At 39.2% G+C, this 20,177-nt stretch overlaps 1 protein-coding gene across 3 annotated transcripts in view; it reads right to left on the bottom strand.

The window, feature by feature from the left end:
- The window catches only part of LOC136884942 (protein regulator of cytokinesis 1), a 165,301-nt gene extending 145,476 nt beyond the window's left edge, over positions 1-19,825 (bottom strand). For all 3 annotated transcript variants that reach the window (XM_067157290.2, XM_067157281.2, XM_067157273.2), the window contains exons 1-2: positions 19,661-19,825; positions 16,443-16,560 (exon numbers count right to left, since the gene is read on the bottom strand). In XM_067157290.2, the coding sequence (XP_067013391.2) occupies positions 16,443-16,560; positions 19,661-19,671 (129 nt within the window). In that variant the 5' untranslated portion in view covers positions 19,672-19,825. The remainder of the gene's footprint in view (positions 1-16,442; positions 16,561-19,660) is intronic.
- Positions 19,826-20,177: the final 352 nt, after the last annotated feature.

The raw sequence follows: 20,177 nt of genomic DNA, 5'->3' as shown, positions 1-20,177 counted from the left end.
CATACAACCCTCATCAGTTAATCCAGAATGCCTAGTATCGGCAAAGAACAGGAAATACAAGACTAACAGATAATTTACATGACCTAATACCAATTCGAAAACAGAATTCAGAAGATCTAGCTCCATTAAATCCAAGTAAAAGACATGTCTGGTGAACCTCTGATTGTGATAGAATGCATGAAGAAAGACATCAAGCTTAGTGTTGGCTACTGAATGCATGATTCGAAGCAGTGTATCGAGTCATTCAAGTGTCCGAGTGAATCGATTCACAGGAAAGGCGAGCTCACGGCACACGATTCAGCTTACTCCCAGCGGACAGTGCTGAGTGGCGCACTCACTGGACGTCGACGGGGAGCCGAGCTTCCGCTGCAGCGAGACAGTGTATCATGGCACATCAAAAGAATCGTGAATGAGCGCGGCTCAGTGAGACACATGATACACACGGCTCCTTATCGGCTCACTGGACACGCAGAGAGCCGAGCTTCCGCTGCAGCGAGGCATACAGTGAATCATGGCACATCAAAAGAATCGTGAACGAGCGCGGCTCAGTGAGACACATGATACACACGGCTCCTTATCGGCTCACTGGACACACGGAGAGCCGAGCTTCCGCTGCAGAGAGACATACAGTGAGCCATGCTAGACTGAAAGAATCGTATGCTATAATGGACTCTCGAGCTCAGCACATTTGAAAATAATACCCATTTGCATTCACTGTCCTCTTCTTACAGGGAGGTTTAAATAATAGATGGATTTATTTGCAGTGTTAAAAAGGTAGTCGCAACATAATTCTGAAGTAGCTAGTAAGAAGGTAGGCTATTAGGTTATACTATTTATTAGTTTAATGAATCTTAGTATTATAACTTAGTTGACATTTGACAGTTAAACTCGACTCTAGCCTGCCCTATGACTATGAGTCATGCTCATGAGTCATGACCACTCAAAAGTACCTGTTTTATATTGGGAAGAACGGCTCAGTATTCTCTCAGTTCATGTCACATCGTTGCACAAGACTTCAATCATATGTGGACAGACGCAATAACAGTATGTTGAATCAGAAAACCAGCGGGCTACTGTACATCTCGGGTAGCCTATACAAATATGACTATTTAAAAAAAATCCTCAGCTGATAGAAAAATACTTTTAAAAAAAGAATGAGCGAGTTGTCGTGCGGTTAATATCGCTTGGCTATGCGCTTGCATTTGGGGCATTTGGGTTCGAATCCCACCGTCGGCAGCCGTTAAGATGGTTTTTCCGTAGTTTCCCCATTTTCACACCAGGAAATGCTAGGACTGTACCTTAATTCAGGCCATGGCTGCTACCTTCCTAACCTTTTCCACCCTGCGTCGCCGGAAACCTTCGATGTATTAGAGTAACTAGCATTTTTTTAAGAAAGGAGCTCATAGTATGAAGACCAGATGGCAGCTGCGAGCACTGAATGCTGTTGCTGCTGTCTTACCAGCACATACTACACAGATGCAGTAGGAGCGGTGACCAATGAGCCGTGGATCGGATCACTGTATCGATTCAGTAACGTGAACGGAATCAAAGGAATCGATTCAGTAAAATGAATCGAATGTCCCATCACTAATCAAGCTTAGTTGAAATTTCAAGCCCGCAAATAGAAAAAAACGCCATGAACCTCAAGAATGTCGGAAAAGAATTCACCCAAACGATTAGAAGAATTAAGAGAAATTATCAAAAAATTGAATAAATTCTACTGAGGAAAATAATTATGAAACCAATTTCCAGAAGGGTATACAGTCTATCGTAGAGACCGAGGAGATAAAATGGGAGGGGTGGGGCGTTTATTCTGGTGAAGGAAACTTACTGTCCATATGAATGGTTTACCGAGAAAGGGACGATATTTAGGGATAAAACTAGTTTGTGATAATTTGAAGGAGGTGGGAATTATAGGAACATACAGGCCTGGAAGAGAGGAGACATGGAAATATTTGAGAAAATAATAGATTATACTCATAAAAACAATAAGAATGATATGGTAATAATTGGGGGAGATCTAAACTTGCCTGAAGCTGAATGGAATAGATCTGCAAGCGAAGCCCATGAACAGAAACTGGCAAATAAGTTAATTTGGGAGGGAGGATTTACACAAGTAGTACAAGAACCGACTCATCTCAATAACTTGCTAGATGTATTCTTGGTTAAACCATGGGAAATTGCTGATAAAACTGAGGTAATTGAAGGAATAGGTGACCATAAGGCTGTAATACGGTAATGGATGTAGACTCGTACCAAAAATGCTTAGTAAGAGGGTCACACAAGATAAGAAATTATACAGAAAAACTAAAGTTGATGAATTTGGGACTTACGTTAAATCACAATTCAGTTGTTGGATAAATGAAGGGAGTAATGTGGATACACTTTGGGCTAAATTTAAAGGAACCATTTGGGAAGGAGAGAAGAGATTTGTTCCTGTTAAGAAGGGTAAAATGACCTCAGACCCTGTTTATTATACAAGGGAAATGAAAAAATTAAAAAGAAAATGTAGAATAGTAAACAGAAAAATCAAAGAGGGTAGGGAGAATAGAGAAACTAGAAAACAGCTAATGAGGGAACTGAACAGAGTGAAAGAGGTAGCAAAATAGAATTATATGAATGGCATACTTCAAGAGGGTAATGACCACAAATGGAAATGGAAAAAGCTGTATTCAGATATTAGGAATCAAAAAGGAAAAGGAATCCAAATTCCTACAATGGTGGGAGAAGGGGGTGAATACTATTTAACAGATACTGAGAAAGCAAATCTATCTAGTAGGGAATTCAGAGATTCAGTAGAAGACTGTCGGGAGTTGGAAACCGTAATAGAAGATAGAGAGGGAGAGACACATAGGGAAACAAGAAACTTCTCATTCACAAATGAAGGTATTTTCAGAGAAATCCAACTGCTTCAGCAAGGAAAAGCAGTAGGAAGTGATCAAATTACTGGGACGTATTAAAGACAATGGGGTGGTACATAGTCAAAGATAAATTTTAAATAAGGCACTATGTCATAAATAATAGTGTAATACCAAAGGAATGGAAGAAATCTATAATAATACAAATTTATAAAGGAAAGGATGATAAAAAGAAACCAGAGAACTACAGACCAATCAGCCTGACCAGTAAAGTTTGTAAAATACTGGAGAGTTTAATAGCTAAGTACATCAGAGGGATATGTAATGATAAAAATTGGTTCATGAGGAGCCAGTATGGATTTAGAAAGAAATTTTCTTGTGAGGCACAACTGGTGGAATTACAGCAGGACATATCAGATCAGTTGGATTCAGGAGGCCAGTTAGATTGCATAGCCATAGATCTTTCCAAAGCCTTTGATAGAGTGGAACATGGAATATTATTAAAGAAATTGGAGGGAATAGGATTGGACGTAAGGGTTATACGTTGGATAAGAACATTTCTAAATTCAAGGGTTCAGAAAGTCAAAGTAGGAAATAATACTGTATATCACAAGAAGAGTTTGGTAGGGAATTGCACAGGGTAGTATAATCAGTCCGTTACTTTTCTTAATATATGCAAATGATTTAGGGAATAACATAACATTGCGGATTGTTCAGAATTACAAAGGGACCTTGAGAGTATCGAACATTGGGTTGAAGAAAATAATATGAAGGTTAATGCAGGCAAATCAACTGTTACAACATTTACAAACAGGAGCTTTAAAATTGAATTTGTATATACTTTGGATGAGGTAGTTATCCCAAAACATGACAAGTGCAAATACTTACGTGTGAGATTTGAAAGTAATTTGCACTGGAAGGGTCATGTTGATGACATTGTTGGGAAAGCATACAGATCGTTACATGTCATAATGAGACTACTTAAAGGATGCAACAAAGAATTAAAAGAGAAAAGTTACCTAAGTATGGTTTGTCCATCATTGCAATATGCAAACGGTGTTTGGGATCCTCACCAAGAATACCTAATAAAAGAAATTGATAGTGTGCAGAGGAAAGCAGCAAGATTTGTAACAGGGGATTTCAGGAGAAAAAGTAGTGTATCAGAAATGTTAGAGGAACTTGGGTGGGAAACTTTAAGTAAGAGAAGGGAGAAAACTAGACTTATAGGATTATATAGAGCCTATATAGGAGAAGAAGCATGGGAAGAAATCCGTGAGAGGCTTCAGTTGGAAAATAATTATATCGGCGGAACTGACCACAAGTATAAAATTAGAAGGAATTTTAGCAGAAGCAATTGAGGTAAATTTTCATTCATTGGGAAGGGTGTAAAGGAGTGGAACAGTTTACCAGGAGTAGTGTTTGATCCTTTTCCAAAATCTGTACAGATATTCAAGAAGAGAATAAACAGCAACAGAGAAAATAAATGAAATGTTAGAGGGCATTCGACCAGTGCAGGTTATTGTAAATAAAAAATGTGTGTGAATAAATTAATTCCATCACCTGGTCTATGGAGTTTGGACAGCCGAAGTAGGGGACTGCCTGTAGGGGTGAAGTACAGTGGGGACTTTGAGGGCCCTGGGACCGCTACGGTAGCTGTGAAGGCCCTTCAAGAACTCTGAAAAGTGGTGGCGAAAGAGGCTCAGGTTAAGACGCAGTACGTCGTTATGCTACTTAGGTTCCAAAATGGGTAAAAAAATAAATAAATAAATGCAATGTAAATTTTAATCTTATACCAGTTGTATGGTATTATTTGAAGTAATTCCATATACTGTATATGAGTTGACTACGTTTTTAAGTACAGGAGATATTATAAGCAGAATTTTGTAAACAATATAAATTTATTAAGGATGAGCTGTGTGTTTAATAGAAAAAAATTGTTAGCGTAAATTGTATAATATTGTATTCTAGGAAAATTTTCTTCTTCTCTTATTAATTTAAAATTTAGTGCTTGACAATAATGTATTTTAGTGTACCGTTTGCCACCGAGATAGACACCTCGTTTGCAAATAAAGAGATTTTGATTTTTGATTTTTTAGAGATTATTACAAAGCCTTTGGTAAACAATTGCAAAAATACACCCCCCACCATATTATTGTTGAAAAATAAAGATGGAAAAATAGCACATAACAATAAAGAAAACGCAGAAATCATGATGGGAAGCATTTAACAAGCTCTTGAACAGTGATGAACCTGAAAAGCTCTTATTGATACATATACCCCGATAAAAACTAAACCAGAAAATGTAAACCCACCTACAGCAAAAGAAGTTGAAACGGTGCTTAAGGAAATGAACTACAAAGCTTGTGGAGAAGACCAGGTTTTTGCAGAGATGAGGAAATATGCCGGCAGTGGAACTCAAAACATCCCTCCATATAATATTACAGAAGATTTGGATATCGGAAGAATTCCCAGAACAATGGACAACAGCAATAATTAATCCAATTCATAAGAAAGGTGAAAGAAGTAATCCAGACGACTATAGAGGTATTTCCATCCTTAACTTCACGTACAAGATTTTCTCCAAGATACTATATAGGCCTAATCGGATTAGAGAACATCTTGATCAAGAGTTAGGTGAATACCAGGGAGGCTTCAAACCGTGGAGAAGCTGCTCTGAACAACTTTTGAGCTAGTCATGGCATATTACAGAAAATGAAACAAGCCCCTTTCAATAACGTTTATAGATTTCAAAAAAGGTCAGGACTCCATCCACAGACCATTATTATTAAAAATTTTAAGATATTTTGGACTTCAGAGGAGAACTTTCTGAACCATTCTTGGTAAAAACTGGTTCAAGACAGGGTGATGGATTGTCATCTCTTCTTTTTAACTGTGCACTAGAGTACGTTTATGAGGGAATGGTACAAGAACAACTCGAAAAATATAAAAATTGGAACTCAGAATAATAACATACATTTTAACTGTCTAGGATTTGCTGATGATCTAGCTCTTCTGTCCAATGATATTCAGGAAACAAAACAACAAATAAAATTTTTACAGGAAATTGCTCAAAATATTGGTTTGAAATTTCATTTCAAAAACAGAAATTATACTAACTTATCTTCCGCTTGCAAACAAAATTAAGCTGGGAGACCAAGAAATGAAAATTGTAGAAAAATTTAAATAATTAGGTGCAATAATCATATACAACCTGAACGAGAAACCAGCATGGCAAAATAGAATAGATAAACTGGTTACAGCACACCATGTTACCAAGAATACATATAACAAAAAGTCTCTCTCAATAGCAACCAAATTGAAACACTACAAAACAGTCACCCAGCCACAAATTACATATGCATGTGAAACATTATTCAAAACAACAAACACAGTTGCGATAAATAGAGTACTCAAGTTAGAAAGGAGAATAGTGAGAATCTTTTTAAATAAAAATTATCAAGTAAACGGAGTCTGGAGACTAGCTTCCAATCAGACAGTTTATAAAGAAATAGAACCTGTGACTAGCACCAAATACTTTAATACACCAATACCGGACAGCTCTATCTCAACAGCATTGAGTGGAGTGCGAACAGCGACGGTGGTGACATCTAGCGTGTTGGTGTGAACTGCATACTTGTCAATGCTACAGTTCAGAGGAACGTATATACACTCATTCGAAATATTTTTGTTAAAATAATTGAACAATCATTATAATTAAGGATGAATTTTTAAAATATGAAATGCCTCCTTTATAAACCTCCAAATGAGCACTATGTTAGCTGTGCCTTTCACTAAGTCTTAAAAATTAAAAGCAGAATTTGTCTGAGGATCCACCCAGCCTCTGGTAGGAATATTTAACAACTATTCTCTTCTCTCCTTTCTAGCCTTTTCCCAATTACCTGGCGCAGGACTTTATATGGACTTTTCTTTGTCTTTTTTCTATTGGCTTTACGTCGCACCAATACAGATAGGTCTTATGGCGACGATAGGTCAGGAAAGAGCTAGGACTGGGAAGGAAGCGGTCGTGGACTTAAGGTACAGTCCCAGCATTTGCCTGGTGTGAAAATGGGGAAACCATCTTCAGTGCTGCCGACAGTGGGGTTCGAACCCACTATCTCCCGAATACTGAATACAGACCGCACTTAAGCGACTGCAGCTATCAAGCTCGGTTGTATGAACTTAGCCTAGTTTCGCAGCTGGATGCCTTTTCTAACACCAATCATATGTGGAGGATATATATTCACTGTTGCGTGTTTCTGTGGTTGTTTCTCGTGTGATGTGTTGAATATCTTTGAAGATGCGTATGAATACTAAGACACACCCGTAGCCCCGATCTACAAGAATTAACGGACGTGATTAAAATCTCCGACTCAGTCAGTAGTCATGCCAGGGCCCTCTGAACCGAAGGCCAGTACTCTGACCATTTCGTGGTGGTGATTGTTGTTTTAAGAGGAAGTACAACGGGGCAACCAATCAGAAGGGAAATGGAAGAGGTCCAACACTCCGAAGAATGAAGGTATCATCAAAAGAAAGAGAAGGGCCACGAAGCCAAAGCGCCGGAGGGGGGCAGATAACTTAACAACTTCCATGATTTATTAATATTTGGGGAAAGAAAAACTGCAATTAAGGAGCCTGAGTTTTGGTCCATTATTTTGACTTCTTCTTCTTTTCTTCGGTACGGTCGATCTTCCCGAGCTCTACAGGGGAACTTACCTCACGCTGCTATCTCGCTTTTGCTATAGGCCTACTTTGAATTTTCTGTTTTACCTCTGAAGACAGAAATGCGTAATCGATTTATATATAATACATATTGGGCTCATGTGAGTGAACTACGATGTTCCTGACAAGGAAGAAGCTTCAGAATTTCCTAAAGTCTCTTTCACAAATTTATGCATGAAGAATTACCATACACTCAAGCCTATCACCGAGATTTACAATATTAAAATTCTTCCACCGTATGCCAACGATACACTGAAATTATTTTCTTATGCCGGGCTGAATGGCTCAGACAGTTGAGGGGCCAGCCTTCTGATCCGAATTTGGCAGGTTCGATCCTGGCTCAATCCAATGGTATTTGAAGGTGCTCAAATACATGAGCCTCGTGCAGGTAGTTTTACTGGCATGTAAAAGAATTCCTGTGGGACTAAATTCTGGCAGCTCGGCGTCTCCGTAAAAGTAGTTAGTGGGACGTAAAGAAAAATATTGTTTTCTTACAGTAAAAAAAAAGCTGACCGAATTCGAAACTCCTGGCTTTCAATTTTCAATTTCAAGACTACCGCGATAACCATTATGCTACAGGCCCACAAGTTTTCGTTGGGGAAATTTATGGCACTCTTTAACTATGTGAACCCTCAAGTTTGAGTGTACTAGAGTTCCATATTTGTTAATGTTATCGGTTTTACGTCCCACTAACATTTCAGTAGAGTATTTGATTGTTTTCTTAATATAAGGGGCATAGAATGTAACCTCAATACAGATACGAGATTATTCCATTTTTTAAATACTTGCGGTCCTTATCAGTTCCCATGCCATTATGTTGCTGGGTAATTTGTTCAGAGCATAACACTTTTCTTGATATATAACTGCAATGTAAGATTATTCAGTGACAAACACTTGTTCATTATAAACAACACACCAGTGCGCCAGGAATCATACAGATGGCAATATGTTATTGGAGAGTTGGTCACACCAAGCCATGTAGGTAGCAGCACTATCAACTTTCTTGCTGAAAACAGCAAGCTGTCCGGTGTTGGTGTATTAAAGTATTTGCTAGCACAATGAAAAAGAAACGAATATCATTCTTAGGGCATCAAATACGGTCACCAGAAAATAGAATCAGTAGAAAAATAATAGAAACATTATGGAAGAGTAAGAATAATATTAGATGGATCATAGAACTTAAAGACATGAGAGAGTTGCATACAACAGAAGATATAGGCCTAAAATACAAAACAAATACACTCAACATATTTACAGATAAACACACTAAACTACAGACAAAAATCAACAAGCAAAGAATAGGAAGAGTGATTCCAGAAGCAGAAAGACCGAGCTCGATAGCTGCAGTCGCTTAAGTGCGGCCAGTATTCAGTATTCGGGAGATAGTAGGTTCGAACCCCACTGTCGGCAGCCCTGAAAATGGTTTTCCGTGGTTTCCTATTTTCACAACCAGGCAAATGCTGGGGCTGTACCTTAATCAAGGCCACGGCCGCTTCCTTCCCACTCCTAGCCCTTCCTTGTCCCATCGTCGCCATAAGACCTATCTGTGTCGGTGCGACGCAAAAAAAAAAAAAAGAAGCAGACAGAAAATTACGTTTAGAAAGGATGAAACAGTATTGGGCTGACAAAAAGAAGAAAAACCTCCATAAACCTGACTAAGCAGTCCTATGTTGGATAAAAAATTAAAATAAAATAAATAAATAAATAAATAAATAAATAAATAAATAAATAAATAAATAAATAAAAAGTATCCCTTCCCCAGACTCGAACCTATCACATGTAAGACTGGCACACCATAGTATACGGCTTGCTCTTGCCATCGACACTATTCTGCATAATACCAATATAAATGGTCCGTTATTGGACATTATAAATTTTCCTGCTAACTCATTCTTGGTTGCCAGCGTTTCGCCCTTGTGTACTAGGGTGGGCTCATCAGTTGGTACCTAGCACACCTACCAATACGCTGGCTAGTGCATACCGTGGAGGCCACTGCGTAGGCTAACTGGAGCCACCGGCAGTGCCAATGCACTAAGAGACTTTGTCTCATCAGCAAAAATTGATGCCTGCTTGGCCATCAGATGATATAGATGTTAATTCCCATAGGGAATCTGAAATATTTGTCCTGGATGAGTAAATTTATAATACCAATATAAATGGTCCGTTATTGGACATTATAAATTTTCCTGCTAACTCATTCTTGGTTGCCAGCGTTTCGCCCTCGTGTACTAGGGTGGGCTCATCAGTTGGTACCTAGCACACCTACCAATACGCTGGCTAGTGCATACCGTGGAGGCCACTGCGTAGGCTAACTGGAGCCACCGGCAGTGCCAATGCACTAAGAGACTTTGTCTCATCAGCAAAAATTGATGCCTGCTTGGCCATCAGATGATATAGATGTTAATTCCCATAGGGAATCTGAAATATTTGTCCTGAATGAGTAAATTTATAATACCAATATAAATGGTCCGTTATTGGACATTATAAATTTTCCTGCTAACTCATTCTTGGTTGCCAGCGTTTCAGATTCCCTATGGGAATTAACATCTATATCATCTGATGGCCAAGCAGGCATCAATTTTTGCTGATGAGACAAAGTCTCTTAGTGCATTGGCACTGCCGGTGGCTCCAGTTAGCCTACGCAGTGGCCTCCACGGTATGCACTAGCCAGCATATTGGTAGGTGTGCTAGGTACCAACTGATGAGCCCACCCTAGTACACGAGGGCGAGACGCTGGCAACCAAGAATGAGTTAGCAGGAAAATTTATAATGTCCAATAACGGACCATTTATATTGGTATTATAAATTTACTCATTCAGGACAAATATTTCAGATTCCCTATGGGAATTAACATCTATATCATCTGATGGCCAAGCAGGCATCAATTTTTGCTGATGAGACAAAGTCTCTTAGTGCATTGGCACTGCCGGTGGCTCCAGTTAGCCTACGCAGTGGCCTCCACGGTATGCACTAGCCAGCATATTGGTAGGTGTGCTAGGTACCAACTGATGAGCCCACCCTAGTACACGAGGGCGAGACGCTGGCAACGAAGAATGAGTTAGCAGGAAAATTTATAATGTCCAATAACGGACCATTTATATTGGTATTATAAATTTACTCATTCAGGACAAATATTTCAGATTCCCTATGGGAATTAACATCTATATCAACTATTCTGCATTGCGGCACAATGCGTGTAGATTACAGCTCATGCGATAGTTTTAACACGGTCGCAAAGTCCACTTCATATTTCACAGAAGTTTTTTTTTGCTAGTTGCTTTACGTCGCACCGACTCGATAGGTCTTATGGCGACGGTGGGACAGGGAAAGGCTAGGAGTGGGAAGGAAACGGCCATGGCCTTAATTAAGGTACAGCCCCAGCATTTGCCTGGTGTGAAAATGGGAAACCACGGAAAACCATTTTCAGGGCTGCCGACAGTGGGGTTCGAACCTACTATCTCCCGAATACTGGATACTGGCCGCACTTAAGCGACTGCAGCTATCGAGCTCGGTCACAGAAGTTTCATTTACATATTAGATACTCATGGTTTCTAGTATTTAATAATATATTGGCATAACATTTTCGTATTTTTTGTGTAGGTCATAAATACAAAGCTATGCCTATCCCCTATCCATTTTACTGTGTCTACTAAGCATACCAGAAGGACAGATGTTTTCAGGACATATATAAAACTGTGGTTTACATAAAACAATATTGGTACGGGCAGCTGCTTCACCAGGTATATCCCCTCCTTAGCAAGACAATGATTATCAATATTAAGAAAATTGTTCTCCCTGTCTGGTGAGAAATCGCCATGTTTTCAGTAAAATCAGGTAGCTTGCCTTGTTTTATTCCGTGGTCTTTCCTCTACAACCTTATCAGTCTTCTTAGCCAGTGCTCTAATTTGATTAATGGATGATGCCAATGGCAATTCAGATTTGTGCTCATAATTACTACCTAATTACAGGGCAAATTCTGGTGGGACATATATTGTCCATATTTTATTTCGAGTACAATATGTGAAAAGATTGCCAAGTCATTGGAGTTGACATCTAGTTAAATTTTATTTTATCTTTGGGACTAGTTTTTTTTTCTTGCTAGTTGTTTTACGTCGCACCGACACTAAGTCCCAACTGACGAGCCTAACTTAGCACACGAGGGCGAAACGCAGGCAACCAGGAATGAGTTAGCTGGAAAATTTATAATGTCCAATAACGGACCATTATATTGGTATTAGAGATAGGTCTTACGGCGACGATGGGACAGGAAAGGGCTAGGAGTGGGAAGCGGCCGTGGCCTTAATTAAGGTACAGCCCCAGCATTTGCCTGGTGTGAAAATGGGAAACCACGGAAAACCATTTTCAGGGCTGCCGACAGTGGGGTTCGAACCTACGATCTCCTGCATACTGGACGCACTTAAACGACTGCAGCTATCGAGCTCGGTTTTTGGGACTAGTAAGGGACTGGGAATCCGCTCTGAAGTCGAACGGGAAACCTGTTTGTGCCGTCGCACGCCGCATGTATTGAGGAGAGATGACGTATTTTGAGTATCTGCTTGCTGCTGCTTGCTTATTGTTTTAAGGGGCCTAACATCGAAGGTCATCGGCCCCATATTTTGAGTATCGTCAGCATAAGTGACAAATGGAAGTATCTCAAAATAATGGGAACCAATGAGCCCTTAATGAAGCTTGTGCACAGCCAATAAACAAGCGTGTTATGAGACACACCTTCGTTACCCGAGGACACATGACCTAGGTATTACAAACCTCGCCTGCTCATTCTGGTTTTTCTCTCACAATTCTGGCAGTTGCTGACTGTGGACTTCGACTGCCACCGAGTTACACAGCTGATTCTGACTTTGAAAAAGTTGCTGCTCCCATTTGAGCTGTGCATGACCAACACGGTGTTATACAAGCCATCTGGCTTACTTATGTGCAGAACGAAGTTAAGTTTTAAACCTGTGTGCTTCATGGTGTTTTACTGGTCGTGCACAGATTTTAATTCATCTGTTAGTTTCAGTGTTTGAAGAATTTCGCTATGTGGGACTGGAGTGGATGTAAATTGTACAGACAAATTTCACAATGCGTACCATTTAAGGATGACGTGAAAGAGGAATTCCAGCCCCTTCTACACCATCGCCATGTGTCACTAGATGGAGAGTGCCTTCCCAACACTTAGGATGAAGACGCCGGATTCCTGATGTTGACAGACATCTGTTTGAGCCTCATCTCACCTTAATTTAAGAACCCTTTCTGAACTATATTTTACTTTCTTCAATAGATTGTAGAACAATCCTTCTCGTTAGCAATTTTATTTCTTTTTCTTTTTTTTGCTTTACGTCGCACCGACACAATTAGGTCTTATGGCGACGAGGGAACAGGATAGGGCTAGGAGTGGGAAGGAAGCGACCGTGGCCTTAATTAAGGTACAGCCCCAGCATTTGCCTGGTGTGAAAATGGGAAACCACGGAAAACCATTTTCAAGGCTGCCGACAGTGGGGTTCGAACCTACTATCTCCCGAATACTGGATACTGGCCCCACTTAAGCGACTGCAGCTATCTAGCTCGGTTTTATTTCTATTAATAAGTTGTCTACTGTAGTATTCTTTCCTTTCTTTTTTGGGGGGGAGGGAGGGAGGGATAGATTTGATTGTATTTTGAGAATGTTGTGTGAGTGCGGTCTTCAGTATCTGAATTTCTTACGACAGATGTTGGATTTAATAATCACAGTTTAAAAGTAAAGCTCCCTCATGTTAAGGGTAAATTAAATAATTTCTCTAGTCTGTCACGATTATGGTGGTGGTAAAATTATTTTCTTACGGAAAGACATATGAACTAAGTTAAAACAAGGTTCATCTTTGCAGTTACTTAAGTTATAAAAGACGAGGGACAAGACTAATAATAGTTCAATAATAATAAATGAGCACGCTGGTTTAACGTCATAATTTAGTAAAGTTGATAGTTTTAAAATTGTATTGTGGTTTGGTTTGAGGGCGAAATGTGCTCTAAACTTATAGGATACTAGGTGGTGGAATATACAGCCAGAGCTGATGACTCTGAAGAATCGAGAATGAAGGAGCACCTGAGAACGTAAGCAATGTGTTGGTGGTGGTGATTGCCACGTTGCTATTCCGAATAAAATTAAATGGATATTTCCTACACTCAACTTGGTATAGTTTATGTCTCTATTTTATCTGCATTCTATTATTGGACTTATGATGCTTATTTCATTGGATATTAAGCCTACTTTTCTTCGATTTTTATTCTCTGAAGTCATCGTTGTAATTGAATGTGAATAGATCTACTGTATTTAGTGACGTACGGTACATAATTCCATCACCACTCCACTAATACCGGTATCTTGGATAGAAATAGACCAACAATCTTCTCACATTAGATGCGCGACCATTAACTAATAATAAAGACATAAAAGTAGATCAAATAAGTTTGCGTATATGAATGTAAAAGCGTGTGCCCGATTGTTGGTGCGATTTCTGTGATTATTGATTTTGTGATACTTTGTTTTGATTTTTTTGTCTCATTTTGAATCTGACTTACCCTGTGTTTTGTCACAGAAGCATTAAACAAAGATTAAATGACAGATCCAACATACTCTACTCAAAATACTAACTCTAATTTGGTTTTTTAATCACAATAGCATTAACTCGAAGAATAGCAACTACACAGGCTCAGGCATGTATAGGTTTAATTGTACTCATTGCGAAGCTTCGTACGTTGGACAGATGGGGCGAAGCTTCACAATCTGGTACAAGGAACACGTGAATGCAGGTAAATATTGTACGTTTTCTGCAATGAGTACCCATATGGACGAAACAGAAATAAGTAATCTAAATGATGGTTTGGACAATAAGAATCCCCTCTATGAGAAAACCTCTTCCCTATTAGCAGTATTAGACACCGATAACAAAACTTATCTAAGGGGGGAAAAAAACTTCCCTTCCTTGACAGACGGAACACTTCTCCTCCGCCCCTCCTCCCTACTGCGCAAAGAGGTCCCACAACCATGCAAAGATATAACACCAGACGGATAACAACTGTCAGTACAGCAGGTAGCAATAACGGAGTCAAATGTGAGAAGGAACCATGGGGTGAGTACGCTTAAGAACCAACCACACACGACAATTTGACCATTTTCACATATGTATTTTCGTATTGTTTTCCCTTCTTCCAGATTTCAGACATTACAGTAGTGCACAGAATTTTAACCTCTTTCAAGAAATATATGATCCATTTTGTCTAACGACAATATAAGAAATCCCCTTCACTTCACAGCAAGTAGACCATTGATATAATCACACATTTTTAACAGTTTCTACATAAGTTCTAAATAAAAGTTGTTTAAAAAGAAGATTTTTTTAGGTTCAAGAATACAGTAGTATGAAGAATACAAAACAACGTGTATAAGTACAATTTTATAAGCAACGTGTTACTCAAAAAACATTAACATATTACCGGTATGTATGTATGTTGAGTATTAAGCCTGAAGGCTGGTTTGATCCTCCATAGTTCTGCCAACAGCTGTCACAGATAGCCTAGGCGTCACTGAAGAGGCATACTAGGGAAATGAGGAGTGAGGTAGTTTCTCGTTGCTTTCCTCACTGAGCCAGAAGTTGCTATTACATATCAGTCTGCCAAGCTCACTGAAATGCATGCACCAACTGACTCTATGAGTGATATTTTCACACCATTCATAACAGGGACTGGCTGCATAAGGAATGGTATTACTAGCATCGCTCATACCTCGGTCACCTTCATAAGTCAAAGCCAAGGATGAGACTTAGAGAGGTCGATGAAAGTAACAAATTTATCCTAACCCATACCAGAAGACATAGTGCATTGGAAACACTACATCTCGACAGCAAAGGCATATATTACTGGTACTACTATTAACTGCGCACTTTTTAGTGATAGGTTTACACCCTAGTGCTGAAGTGGTCGACTTCGGTTATCTTCGAGATTCGTATTGGCAACCTTTGAAACACAAACTAAGAATCACTTATCATCGCTGTGCGACATCTGGCGTACACTTTAAGTACTCGTACTGTTGTTGTTTACACAGTAAAGCCAAACTATAGAATTCATGCTAGGAACACGTTTCGCAATGGGAAATGTTATATAGTATTATATATTGTGTGTGTGACGCAGTTGTTTGCTTAAAATAATAAAGGTTTATAAAATTCATATCGATCGATCATATTATCGATTCAATTCAGATTTCATTTCCATTCAGTTGGCAGTATTAACAGAACCCTTCTTACTTCTCCAACGAGTACAAAAATCTATCACTAAAAAGTGCTCAGATAATACAAATACCAACCCCGAAATACCGAGACAATGGTTCTGCTTCTAGTGGGCAAATCATCATGGACTCAATACTGGCCAAAAATATAAAAAAATAGTTAAAGATTTTGAACTTCCTGTTTTATTTGTTATGTATCAATGAAAGTTTCTTGAACAGCAAGAATCGAGCACAACTTCTTTGATTCACCTTCGAAATACTGTATTTTCAAATTTTTCAGGAGTGTTAGTTAAAAAGGAATACACAAATATAAATACTTCTATATAAATTACAAACCGAGAGAAGCATCATGCAGACTTTACTTAATATGAATAACAACATTCAGTTAGCCACTTTTCTTTGATTCAGACCTTCTGAAACTTTTACTGCTCTGAATTATTCCTTGAAACTCCACATCTTATTTGTGAACGTTCTAAGTTATGAGTAAATATTCATACACTTAAGTTAATTACTGATTGATTCATTTGTTCTTTCATTCACTGATTCATTCATACACTCGCTCTTAATGACCACCTCCTTACCTACGAAAGAAAACTGATACTTACTGCAATGCGTCCCATCAATATTTTCCAATACTTTGGAAATTTATTTTCATCTGTCACATGCCGTAGCGACTTCTCAGCAGCTCGTATGTGCTCGAATCCATCATTTAATATTTCTCCCCTGAAAAATAAATCATCATTCAGGAACAATTTAATAATAGCCTAAGTACTGACTAACTGCTATATAACAGAGCTCTTCATTTGTTATCTTCAAGTCTCATATTCACCAACACGAATCACCTTAACCTGTAAGGATGCGCACATGGGTAAAAATCACCCAGGCAAAATTGAAATGTATACTTCAGTTATTTCTTATGTTCTTCAGGCCTCCTCTCTCAGTACCTTCGGGGTGACCCCTTCCAAATGTCTTGACTTTGAATTACCTGCGCAGGTTTCTTAGTTCCGCTCATACTGTGAGAGAAACGTCGCCTGGGTAAATTTCTACCGTGACTCGCTCATACGTTTCAGAATGCCATTCTTGTTTATTGTTAACTACTTTGTCTTTACGGATAAAGCAGTAATTATTATTAAACAAGTGTACTTTATAGTAAGTGCGCATTTTTTCGGCAAGTTTACAGGAAATTTTAGTGAATTTCAGTAATTGAAGATGTATCACACCGTGACGCAGCTCCCAAGGAAGACAGCGATATCACAGCTAGTGATGACTGAGAAACTGACAATGTAGAAAAAAGTGATCAGGAACATTCCTAACGTGTTTATTTCCTCTAGTGATTGGCAATTGTATCCTATTTCAAATCCTCAAGTTATCTATAAATCAAACCACCTCAACTCAAATCTGAACACACATTCCTTCCCAATTGCTTGGAAATGTTGTCCTTTTTATCTCACAAAGGAACATTTGGCATCAAGAAGTAAAATACTGACTCTACCAACAAATCTCCGAATTAGTGTTCATTGGCTTTCTGGAAAATCTGAGGAAAGGAAAAGTACAGTCCTCTGAAAGTGTCAAGCAAGAAGATGAGAAGACTGAAAATAAAAAGGACAGAAAAGCCACAACATGTTGTGTAATGTGCAAAAAACTAATAGGCCAGAAACATGTGAAGCCAGTATGTGGAGAATGTGTGGAATAAGTGAACAAACAACAGGAAGTAATGGATAAGGTGTGAGGTGTTATCAAGGCTGATCTTTGAGCATCCTCTACAGTTCTTACCCTCTGTACCCAACAGGTCATACAGAATTGTATGGCTATTAGTGCCGGGAGTGTCTGAAGACATGTTCATCTTGCCTGGTGCAGAAAATTGTCTTATAACATTATTCAGTTGATTCTGGGATTTTATGTATTTCTGTCAGCACAAATATTCACCCAGGCGGACATACATGTCAGCCCTTCATATGATTACTGCAGGCAGATTCTCCTGGAAAGATCACTACTATGACAATAGGACACTGATGTGAAAAGTGGAGAGTGAACAGCAAATCCATTCTAGGGCAAAAACTATAGGCTAGCCTACATGGCATGTTGTTCACAACGAAATACAAAGTGAAAACTAGGTTGAACAACTTTAAACCATACTTTAAGTTAGGCAATTAAAATACTGTAGGTCTACAATACCAGAGTTTTTGGTGTTTAAGTAGAAGGTTTTTTTTCATAAATATGAAGATTTCATCGAATGTACAAGAATAACTTCGAAGCGTAGACCTATTGCTAAGGACAAATTGCTTCAATTTTCTTAACGAGGAAGTAATCTGCTATACCGGGTTCGATTCCCGGCCGAGTTGGAGATTTTAACCTTAATTGGTTAATTCCAATGGCTCAGGGGCTGGGTGTGTGTGGCGTATTCAACATTAGAAATCATCCTAGGTAGGGCCCTCATCTTCACAGACATGCAGGTCGCCTAATAGGCAGTCTACTAGAAAAAGACCTGCACCAGGCCTCTCCGGAGGCCATACGCCATTAATTAATTAATCTGCTATACCCACAAATTCACCACCACAGTTTTAATGGCATGCATCATGCTATTCATTTCAAACATATCTGTAGTGAAGGCAGCACCTAACTCAACTGAACTCTATTTGGGTGTGATTCCTAAATATGTATTTCTCAAAAGTAGAAACAAACTGGCACCCACTGTCCACGTGCCTACATTTCTTAACTTTTTTTATTTTTTGCTATTGGCTTTACATCGCACCGACACAGATACCGTAGGTCTTATGGCGACAATCCTACATTTTTAACAAGTTAGAATCTCTAATTTCATCCATATGTAATGAGCTCATTTATTTCCAATATTCCATGCATAACTTGACATCTAAACCTATACAAAACTAAATTATCCACCAAGCAGCTAGCTTTACTACAAAAGTATAGTCCGCCTGGTAACCATGATCGCTAAAACGTCAAGTCTCAATGGTCTGACACCGGCAGGATAGGAGAGGTGGTAGTACACAGTTTCTAATCACTATTTCGCATGCTAAACCCCTGGATTCAATTCCAAACATTTTTTTTGCAGTGTTTACATGGAGAAAGGGTAAATGACGCTGCTGACAGAGATTCCTTCGTTGGATGGAGGCGTAAAGCCTTGAGCAGACCCCTTGGAGTTATTCCACAGGCGTAGGTTACGTGCTGACACAGGGCTTCACCCTCCCTCTACCTCATCGTTGTAAACTTACATCCAGATGCGCCGGTCGCCCATGGGGTCTCACGATCTGCACCAGGCCTCTACGTCCGACTCGTTGGCTGAATGGTCAGCGTACTGGCCTTCGGTTCAGAGGGTCCTGGGTTCGATTCCCGGCCGGGTCGGGGATTTTAACCGTAATTGGTTAATTCCAATGGCACGGGGGCTGGGTATTTGTGCTGTCCCCAACATCCCTGCAACTCACACACCACACATAACACTATCCTCCACCACAATAAAACGCAGTTACTTACACATGGCAGATGCCACCCACCCTCATCGGAGGGTCTGCCTTACAAGGGCTGCACTCGGCTAGAAATAGCCACACGAAATTATTACCAGGCCTCTACGGAAACCACACGTCGTCTATCAAACCACTACAACAAACGTAATTTGTGAAATATACGGTGCGGTAAAATATAATGCCAAGCCGCCTCAACTACTACAGTAATTCCTCCTTTTGTTTACTCTCCAACGGTAAACAGTTTTTCTACCCGTATTTTGATATTCTATGCACAGTACTTCATAAATAATTACAAAGCACCATTACTTCATAAGAAAATCAAAACTTCATAGCTTACTTACTCTAATGCCATACTGCTCAACGCAAAATGATGAAAGTCGAAAAGTCTGATAAACTACAACACCTGAGATGAAGAAGGTAACAATTTAAATTAACATTCCGCACACTCTTTACTTATTCTATCAATCGAACACGACAGCTAAATCCAACATTCAAAATACGGAGCGATTAATAACTTATCACAGTTACAGTACTACCACACACCTTCATGCTGGCCAACTGTTAAACTAAACTTGGAAAATAGGCACCAAAGAGATGACTCTCCAAATAGTAGCCTACGTTATAATGCAAAGCCTGGAAATAGAGCCCGTAACACGTTATGGAAGTGGTTACACTGAAGTTCATTGCCGAGCCGCTAGGATCGCTTTTTTGCCCGCACGTCTACCAGGTTCGCACCTTTAAACGTGTTTATTAACTGAGTTTTGTATTGTATTGTATTGTATTTTATTTCGTCCAGCTGATCATACAGTGATATGGGACACGTCAATAATCATATTTACAGTAACAAAGGGTAAAACA

This window comes from Anabrus simplex, chromosome 1 (assembly GCF_040414725.1).
Source record: "Anabrus simplex isolate iqAnaSimp1 chromosome 1, ASM4041472v1, whole genome shotgun sequence".
NCBI classification, from domain to species: Eukaryota; Metazoa; Arthropoda; class Insecta; order Orthoptera; family Tettigoniidae; genus Anabrus; species Anabrus simplex.
This window is presented reverse-complemented; position numbering and strand designations above follow the sequence as displayed.